The sequence below is a fragment of the Gavialis gangeticus genome, unplaced genomic scaffold (assembly GCF_001723915.1).
Source record: "Gavialis gangeticus isolate Ggan-Ray unplaced genomic scaffold, GavGan_comp1, whole genome shotgun sequence".
In the NCBI taxonomy this organism is placed as follows: domain Eukaryota; kingdom Metazoa; phylum Chordata; order Crocodylia; family Gavialidae; genus Gavialis; species Gavialis gangeticus.
Genome location: NW_017729030.1, coordinates 60,259,075 through 60,268,883, shown reverse-complemented (window position 1 = coordinate 60,268,883; position 9,809 = coordinate 60,259,075). Strand labels below are relative to the sequence as shown.

Below are 9,809 nucleotides of genomic sequence, written 5' to 3'. Positions count from 1 at the left end.
GAGGTTTGCAATATGTGAAAAGCTCACGAGTAAACAGAGCATTTCTCATTCTAAATAGAGTTGGGCCCAGCAATTCAGAGTCATTTTGCAAATTGCCAATAGCAGTGACATCAGTGAGACTGCTGTGTATGGGTACTGCAGTGGTATTTTTTAGGGTTGGACACAGTCACAACATTTAGAAGCCACCGCTCTCAAAGCCTAGTGAGTTGGGCAGTACAGGAGGAAATGTGTCCTGGCTTGGTTGTGCAACATAGGCCATTAAAAAGATGCATCTCAGACAGGCCTAAGATTTTCACTTGTGTCCATCACTACTACTTCCACAGCAGCATCCACCATTAATTATTTCAGAACAGCAATTAAATAGCATGCAAAGGATAGCAAAAGCTAAAACTCTACAGAGCTCAGATGCTGCTATGATGATATACATGAGGTTTCCTCTGTATAAACTAGCTTGAGTGGGTAAAAATCTTTATACAGAGACAGCAAATAGAAGCTAAGAAATCATCTTGATCATTGCCCTGGCGCCTTAGCACTCGGCTGGGATTGTTGGAGCTGATTCGTCCATTGGCTGATTGAACGCAGCATTGTATGAACATATTATGACATCAGAGACCAAAGAGTTTTAACTATTTGCAACACCTGCTATTTGAGACTCCCTTCATTTGAGAGAGGTTTTTACTTTCATGGCAGGTTCTTTCAGATGAAGGTTGTTTGGTTGCTTCTACTTTTCTTAATGCTAAATTCTGCCACTTTTGCTGCCACTAAATAGCACCTTATTCTGCAATTAATCCTACTGTAATCAATAAAATAAGTCAAAAAGTAGGTTGCTAGTCAACATGAGCAAGGATGTGCCTTGCTCCTGTCCATTCTAACTTATTTCTGTGCTCAGTAATAATTACATGTTTATTCACCATCTATGAATTCCTTATTAGCTTCCTCTGGGTCTTTTCAGCCTGTTTAAGACAGAACAACCCTCGTGCTATGGAGGTCTGTCTCTTCCTTATGAAAGCATAAAATCTCCTCCAGCCAGAACCACAGCCTCCCTTCACTCTGTACTTCCCAAACTGCAAGTATTTGCTACAAGAAATAGTATGAGTACAGGCATGGCTGACTTCTTGCACCTGGCTTCCTTATTTTGGCCAGATGAGCAGTAGTATGCAACTAGCTTTCCTTGTGCTACTTTTTACCCTGGAATAGAAAGCAAGAGAGGTGTGCTGGACCAAAAGGTGTGGAGAATTAATTGATTTGAAACTTTGGAAGGGGTTTTGGGGAGTTCTAATTCTCCCTGAATGAGTTCAACCTGTCCTAATCTCTCCCTGCATGTTATTTATCAAGAAAACTGCCTAAATGATTTTTGCCCCTAATACATGATGACTCCCTATTTTCCATCCAAATCTATTAAAAAGAGGCTCTCCTTTCAACCTTTCAAGGTTGCAATTATTATAGCAACAGCTGTAAAATACAGCACTCAGAGGAAAAATCTGTGAAGAACCCTTCAGTTAATATCTGATATCAAAACAAATCTGTTTACTTGGCAATGATTTATACAAATTTTCTATTTATGATAAAACCTGCTTAAATAAACACCAGATTAGATCGGAATTATAAATAGCATGCACTGGTCAGACTGAGAAGAGTGTTGTAGTAAAATAAATACACATGGGGCGTGACTACGCATGAAATTATTGCAAAGCAATGAACTCTGGCGCATATGGCACCAGAGTTTATTGCTCTCATGAACCATGTTTACACCGCAGGACATTGAGCTAGGCTGGAGCAGCCCCATTGGCACAGGGTCCGGGGGCTCAGCCTGCCAGCCCCAGGCTGCTCTGACCCAGCTTGATGTGCTGTGGAGGAGCTGGCTGAGGCACAAGGGTGCTTCAGCACGGTGATAACCGGCAGGCAGCCCCTGCACTGAAGCACCTTCATGCCCCAGCCAGCTCTGGCAGCATCTACGTATGTGCTGCTGCACAGTAAATAACACTGACACAGGAGAGTACTTGTATCTACAAATACTAGCCTATGGCAGCATGTATTAGTTTACTGTGGCTTAATAGGGCCACACATGTAGACACTGAGACTCTACTGTGGAGCTAATTAGTCTACTCTGCAGTAACCATCTGATGTAGCTGTGCCCATGGTGTATTTCATGTTCATCTAGGTAAGCACTAAGGATAGTACTCCAAGGGAGAAATAAAATTGCAGTTCAAGTGACAGATGGAGAATTTGGCTAAAGCCAAAGGGGATTATTATTTGTACTGAATCAGCTTCTGGATGTCTTCCTGACTTCTGAGGGAAGGAACACTATTGTGTATGCACAATGTCCATTTCACCAACCCTGAGGTTATAGTTATCTCAGTACAGAGGCCTATGTTCCACTTAAACCCTCTAAATAGGACCTACTGGTGCACAAAGGTGAATTTCACCCTGGCTGGTCTCTACTGCAGTTATCTTCAATGATGCCCCAAACTTGAGTTCTGTTCCACACAAAAGTCCCTGAACTCAAATGTAGTAGCACTCTTAACTCACATTGACAGGTCCATCAGGGTAATGCTCAAGTGAGGACAACTCATTTGCTGTGCAAACATGACTGCTGTGTATTATGGATCCACGCTAGTTCTACCCACATTGCAAAACCTTCCCACAGTTTCCCCCATGTGCCCAGAAAAGGAAGACATATTCTCTGATAGTTCACTGGACACAATTTTTACAGTTGCAGTGGGGATATGTCCCCCAAAAGTCTGAGTGTCATGGACAAGGGAGGACAACACCCATGTGAACATAGCAGTTCAAATGTTATTTTGCAATATAGCTGATCTTACCAAAAAAGGAACGACACGAGAGCAGATAACTCACGTAAACCTTGCAAATAAAACTCACTCTTAGAGCAGTAGTCCTCTGGAAGTCATAGAGGCTAGCTTACCCACTTTTCAAAATATGGAATGACAGTATGGCAAACAAGGCAGCTGGCTGACCCCACACTAACAAGGTAGGCTAATGGGAGGAGATGGGTGGCGGGTTTGCCCTTGGATGCGAATTACCAAGAACTTTCAACCGTGCCCAACTAGTCTCTATTTTGCTGTCCGAGATAGATTCACAATCCCTTGTTTAAATTGAAGATTGTAAAAATAATTCTTGGTTGTCAGGATTAAGCAAGCCTTGCTGAGTTTTAACACTGGATGATTTTATAAATGTATGACAAATGGCGTTATTTCGTTTCAGTTTACTTTATCTTATCTTGTTTTTCACAGACAGTGTAAGAGCACCAAAGCAGGAGCCAGTCTTTAGAAGGGTCCCAATGGAAGACAGTGTCATCTAATGACTGGTGGAAGGACTCCCAGTACTTCTGAGAGGTTCTGTATTTGGTTTACCCATGGATCTGCTCTGCGCTGACCTTTTAGCCTATATTCTAGTCCACCTCTAAGATGCCTAGGTCCTTGCTACCGTTTGTCCCTAAAAGCATGCGTCTTCCCTTAGGATTGTGATCCTGTTCCACCCAGGGAGTGTTCTTCTGCTCTGGGGATGTTAAAACTTAGGCAACTCCAACATGCATAAACAGGAATGGGAGCAGAACTCAGGGCTGCCTTCGTCATGGAAAAGACATCTGTTTCACTGGGCTACACAATCAGACTCCCATGTGACTGTTCTCCTGCTGGCCCCATGACTCCTGCATCCCTCTCCATCCAGCTGGCCAGCTTCAACAGTAGTGATTGAAGATACTTTCAGCCTGGCCCAGCTTCTGGCCTGGGCACTAGTGCATTTTCTTTGGACATGTAAGGTGTGTGTTCCAGTCCCATCCAGTTGAGTGGGGCTAAGAACCTAAGTTTTCCATTCCCTAGACAAGTGCTTTATTCACAAGGCTACTGGGAAAAGGTGGATGAGCTCTCCTCCTCCATCAGCATGAAGCAGTCATTTTTCTCCTCATAAGGAGTCAGGGACTTTGGAGGTCTGTGTGTACTTTCCAGACAGATTTGAATTGCAACAGTGCTTAGGTGGAGATAGATACTGTGGCAGCTGTTCTGGACTGCTGCAGAAGATGCCAAGTAATCCAGGTCTAATCACCCAGAAGTCTTTCCCAAAATGCTGGTGAATAAGGAACCTAGGTATCGTAATGATTTTGTAGCTGCTGCATGGGACAAGATAGTACCTTAGCTACCCAAAACAGTATAAGCACCACTTAGACATCTGAGAGGTAGAACAGGGCTTAGGCCTTTGTGCCTCAATTTTCCCACCTCTAAATGAGACAGTAATCCTTCACTCGCAGGGCATGTGATGCAGACCAATAAACCTGCAAAGCATTTTATGGCCAACAAGTCTGCAAAGTGCAAGCAGTTTTGCTGAGAGCTATGCTTAAGGAGGGTTTGTTGTCCAGGCTACCACACAGCAGAGCCATGAAATACCAAGGATCTCTGGGACGCTGTTTTGTTTTCTTAGAGGAGACCAATGGCCTCCATGTTGAAGAACTGCTAGGAATTTGGGATTCTCAACTCAAAGCACCTGAAAATGGCTTAAATTGCAGGAAGTGTTTGAAAACTGCCTCTAAAAATCAGGACCTTTTTAGGGTACCTCATTTTGGTCTGCAAAACAAAGGCATCCCAATTACTGGCCACTATTGTAGCTATAGTCCAGTGTATAAACAGAGATAATACAAGGGGAAGATATATCCCTAATTTCAGGGCAAGATACACTTGTTACCAGGGTACTTTAGAGGGCAATCGTGAGGTGTAAATAGAAAATGGCACACATTTAATAGCATCTTCTCTGACAGCTTTGGTAAACAGAGAATTTCTGAATCAATGCCGATCAGATTTCCTTGTAATATGTAAATACAGGGTGCAGGGGAGTTGTTTGTTTTTTGGGGGTTTTTTTTAATAAGAAGTGAGCCTTATTATCTTAAGTGTACTGATTTCTTTTTGCCAATTCAATGTTGGGAAATGAGCCCAGGCCCCCAACAAGCATTTCTGCATCTCCAGTGAGTTTCATATAGGAATGTAGGTATTTTCAGAGTCCAAATCCACATAAGCCTCACAGGGATTAGCTTTGACACTCTAAAGTTATATGAACCCACAAAAGAGCATAGCATGAATTGTGAAGAGGCTGAACAGACAGGGCTATTTGCAGATAATTTTGTTGATATTTATCCTTCATTACTTCTAACAGAATTGAATTTTGGGGCCTAGACTTGCAGATGACATAAAGCAATGAAACTACCAATTGAAACCAGCTGGACTCCTTCCCATCACCCTGATACAGGAAAGTCAGAATTATCTGAGAAAGGGGAAAGAATATTCATCAGTTTGGTCCTCCAAAATAAAATATGAAGGCATTCCAAAACCCGCCCCCTCAAGGCAGAGCCATCGCTTTTGGCCAACTAATTTGGCTGGGTAGACAGAATGTGTTTGTGTGTGTGCGTGAGAGAGAAAGGGAGAGAGAGAGAACAAGTCTATATATTATACTTACCTTTGTATGTATGGCCACACATAACAGAAGCAATAGAAGTCAGACTTTAGCCACATGAGTCGGGACTGATGGACATAGTACTTAAGAAGGACAGCCACAAGAGAGATGTGCAAGCCAGAAAACAGACAGATACAAAGCAAATCTTTGCTTTATGTAGTATCATCATGAATTTTTCATCTGCTATGTATTTAACAATTAGAGCAACAAATAATGTAGGCCCAAATCCAGTGTTAGCTGTTAGAATACTGTAGCTTAGGCTTGTTACTCCAGGACAATGATCTGATTTGACCACGTACAGGATCACGTACAGTGGGGAGATGTAGGGCCAATATATACCATGGCAGTGATGAGTCACAGCCTTTTCAAGGCCTTTCAACCCATTCTACAAACCTGGAGCAGTAAGGCTGCTCTCAATACATCCACACAGGCCACTCCCAGGCACTCTGAAGACCAAGGGCTTGAGGGAAGGCACAGAGAAAGAGGTTCCCAGTAACCTCAGTGGTGTGTCTATGAGTGTGAGTGAACAGAGCCTGCTCAAGCTCCTGAATCTTGCCCTTAAGTGCCTCTGAAAAGCAATCCAGAAAGTACTGAAGTGCTTACAGGTAACCAATAGGAAACGCTAAGCACAGGGTTATGTCTGAACTCACACCCCAGCCAGGGACTTAAATATGTGACTAGTACTTGCCATCAGGTATTTCTGTTCACATGTGCTCCCATTTTCATAGGCAGGAGTCTCACTAACTGATGGTTGTACCCATCTCCATTTGCCCAAGAAGTTTGTGGTGTAGGGCCTATGGCATTTCAAATCCACATCTCCTGTCTTCCTGAAGCATGCTATCACCGTCAGGTTTTCCATCTGGATGACAAAACTCCTACTCATGGAGGAAATCTTGAAAATGCTATTTGCTTCTGTGCCTACCACAGTTTGATTTATTACTTTTTAAAATGTTGATTGTGTTGGGGCCTGACGTGATTTTTGAAAGGTGAGTTTGGCAACATTAAACCTCATATATAGGTGGTCTTCAGCCAGGGACAGGTTTATGATCTAGGAACAAACAGGTATATAGATGGAAACTCTATGATACTAGAGAACAGAAATTCACATTATTTTTCTCTACAGGTCTCAAAATTGGTGTCTATCCCTGGAAGTTCCCATTGCATCGAACCTTAGACCTCTAACACTGTGTGTAGAGGAATTTTTCTTTGTGGCACATGCAATCTGTTCATTATAACTCTCTCCTTTTGGGTGCATGGTAACCAAGGGCTCTCAGCTCTCCAAGTAATGCCCTGCCCCAGTCTCCTCCTCCAGCCCCTCCCCACCCCTTTCACTTGCATGAAGCAAGCTGGAAAAGCAGCAGTGAAGCTACTCCAGGGACATCCTCCATGGCCAGTCTCAAGCATGCCAGAGACAAGAGGCCTGGAAAGTGACCCCAGAGTGATGCCCTGCCTCTCATCCAGACTAGTAGTGCAGGATGGCATAGACATACCCAAAGGGGCCTGGCTATAAAGATGATCAAAAACAAACTAATAGGAATGAAAAGGATAAATCCTGCCCTCGGCTTTTCCTTTGCATGTATTTTCAGTGTTGAATACATAGCACATGCAGATTACATGATGAAATTGGTGCATTCCATCACTTCTGATTTCAGGAAACCTCTGTAAGTCATATGTAGGTTCAGCATTTGTCAGTACCGCAACCATCTCAGAAGCACCCACAAACACTTTCATATCCTATGTCAGTGATTCTCAACCAAGGTCATGCCAAATCCTTTGAAGGGTGGTCAAGGTGTGAGGAGATAAGCAGATAAGCCAAGTAGATAAATGCAGGCTCAGGCTTGTCCCTGCCTGAATGATCCCCCACCTCTACTTCCCAGTCCTTCTGCAAGGAAATAAGCATTGTAATTAATATATATGTTTTTGGAACTGGGTGACACCCAATTCACAAAATTTATAGAAGGGTACCTCAAGTCCCAGGAAGTTGAAAACTACTGCCCTATGCCATGGGCAGGTAAATGCAGATGCATGCGAGTGCGAGCTAATAATCACTGGGAAATAGGAAGCTGGTGATCAGAAGAGCTCAGCGCACAGCAGAACCCTTGAAGAACAGTGGAAGTTGGATGTTGAGCAAGTATGAGAACATGGTTAGAAATGACCAATGGGATGAGCAGCCTGTTGGACCCATTTCCCTAGTCCTACTCTTGCATCTTCATTGACACAAAGTTCATAGAAAATTAGGGTTTAATCTAGTCCAACCCCATGCTCAAAGCAGGACCATCCCCAAATAGATCATCCCAGCCAAGGCTTTGTCAAGCTGGGCCTTAAAAATCTCTAAGGGTGGAGATTCCACCACCTCTCCAGGTAACCTTTTCCAGGACTTCACCACACTCCTAGTGAGAGAGGTTTTCCTAATATCTAATCTAAACCTCCCTTGCAACTTGAAACCATTGCTCCTTGTTCTGTTATCTACCCCTACTAAGAACAGTCTAGCGCCAACTTCTTTAGAACCACTCTTCAGGTAGTTGAAGTCTGCTATCAAACCCCCTCTCAGTCTTCCCTTCTCCAAACTAAATAAACCCACTCACCCATGCATGTGAAGTTCTACTCGCATGCATTCAACTGCAGGGGCAGGGCCAAAGTCTACAGTTCAAACCTATTCTCACTCAGTCCATTCATTACCCCTCTTGTGGCACTGTCTGGCATACCCACTGCAGTGATAGTTTACTTCATGTAGATGATAGTATCCACAAAGGAATTGCCAGATGGATGCTACTAGCTCATGTCCTCTAAGCCTCAGAGCAGCACTCAAACAGTAAAGACAACCAGCCACTTCTGAACTGATCAAAGATTTTAATTGGGAAAAGGCTCTGTATCCAATTTCGAAATCCCTTATCCATTCAGTCCCTCGAGGCAGAATTTTTATTTAATCCAGCTCTAAATCAATAGCGATTTACGTTTAATTTACTTTAAACATCTTAGCTGAACTTCCTCTGTCTTCAGGCATGGAATAAATCCTAACGCTTTGTAATTACTGTACACCAATGGAAGAAATGGTATGAAAAACTATCATTGAGAGCATTAATAAAATTATTTTAAAAGTATTGGTTTTGTCTGAAATTAATAATCCACTAGATTTTTTTCATTTGCTCCTGCTTATTACAGACCTGCCTTTGAATCTTCTATTAAAATGACTTATTCAAACTATTTGTATAGTTGTGTTCAGTGGGAAGTTATGTACTGTCGGTTTGCATCCCAGTTAGATGTACTGCATGAGGATTTATTAATTTGTTCTGTCTTTCAGGCATTGATTTTAGTGGCATTTATATAACATTGGTATGACTAAAATGAACAGATTGATTCACGCATATGGATTAGTTTGCTTAAGACTTTGAGGTTAAGTTAGGTTTATCTTGCACTGTAATGACAGAATTCATCACTGTATTATTTACAAGAGACTGAACTGGCTGCTCCTCAATAACTGAAGAGATCGTCACTGTTTTATTTATGTATAAATGTTTACTTAATCATATACCAATTTTGTTTAGGAGAGTTTGTTAGTGAAAAGAAATTGTAAATAGCAATATGTCTTCTTTTTTAAAGTTTATAGAATTTCATCTGTAGCAAAATTCAAGATTTCCAAAGTGTCTTTGTCTCCTGGCAATCAGAAAACTCTCTCATGTATGCTTTCTGGTAATTGCAATTACCTATTGTGATACCTCACATAAAATACAGTCCTAATACAGAAGATCTGAGTGGTAGTGTGTATAAGTCAACACATATATGGCAGAACATGGAAGCCGTGCTATAGATACAAAACTATCAGACTTACTTATCAGGCTTAATGAGTACAATAACTAAAAGCAGCATCATGTATACAGAAGTATACATTGCGAAGAGACAAACAAAATGTGATATGGAAAAAAGCCTGGATTCTGTAAAAGAAAATTTCAGCTTATGATTATTTGTGTTACTGGGGAGAGGTAAGGGGGGAGAGCTAGAAGTTCCAGTCACAGGGTAGTGCCTCCATTGTGCAAAGATGTGTACAAACACAAAACTAAAAGATAGGCCTTTCCCAGAGAGCTTAGCTTAAAGCAAGAGACTGCACACAGATATAGACACACAGCCAGATAGGAGAGCATGAAGACTTTTGGGAGTAACTCAACAAAATGTTGAACAAAGAAGAACTAGAAGATGCAGTTATATTCAGACCTTCACTTAGCTCAGAAATGTACCTTAGGAAGAGGTTCCTTAAGAAACTAAAAACCAGATTCTATTCCACTATTTATGGATGCAAGCGGCTGTAGACACCTATGTACAAATCTGTTTCACCTTGCTCAAGTCCCTGAAAAGTT

The 9,809-nt window shown here is 42.1% G+C and overlaps 1 protein-coding gene across 1 annotated transcript in view; it reads left to right on the top strand.

Annotated features, from left to right (window-relative positions):
* Positions 1-7,684, top strand: part of ADGRL3 (adhesion G protein-coupled receptor L3) — a 1,275,722-nt gene extending 1,268,038 nt beyond the window's left edge. Inside the window, exon 25 of the mRNA XM_019522289.1 lies at positions 3,252-7,684. Within this exon, the coding sequence (XP_019377834.1) occupies positions 3,252-3,319 (68 nt within the window). The 3' untranslated portion in view covers positions 3,320-7,684. The remainder of the gene's footprint in view (positions 1-3,251) is intronic.
* The last annotated feature ends 2,125 nt before the right edge of the window (positions 7,685-9,809 follow it).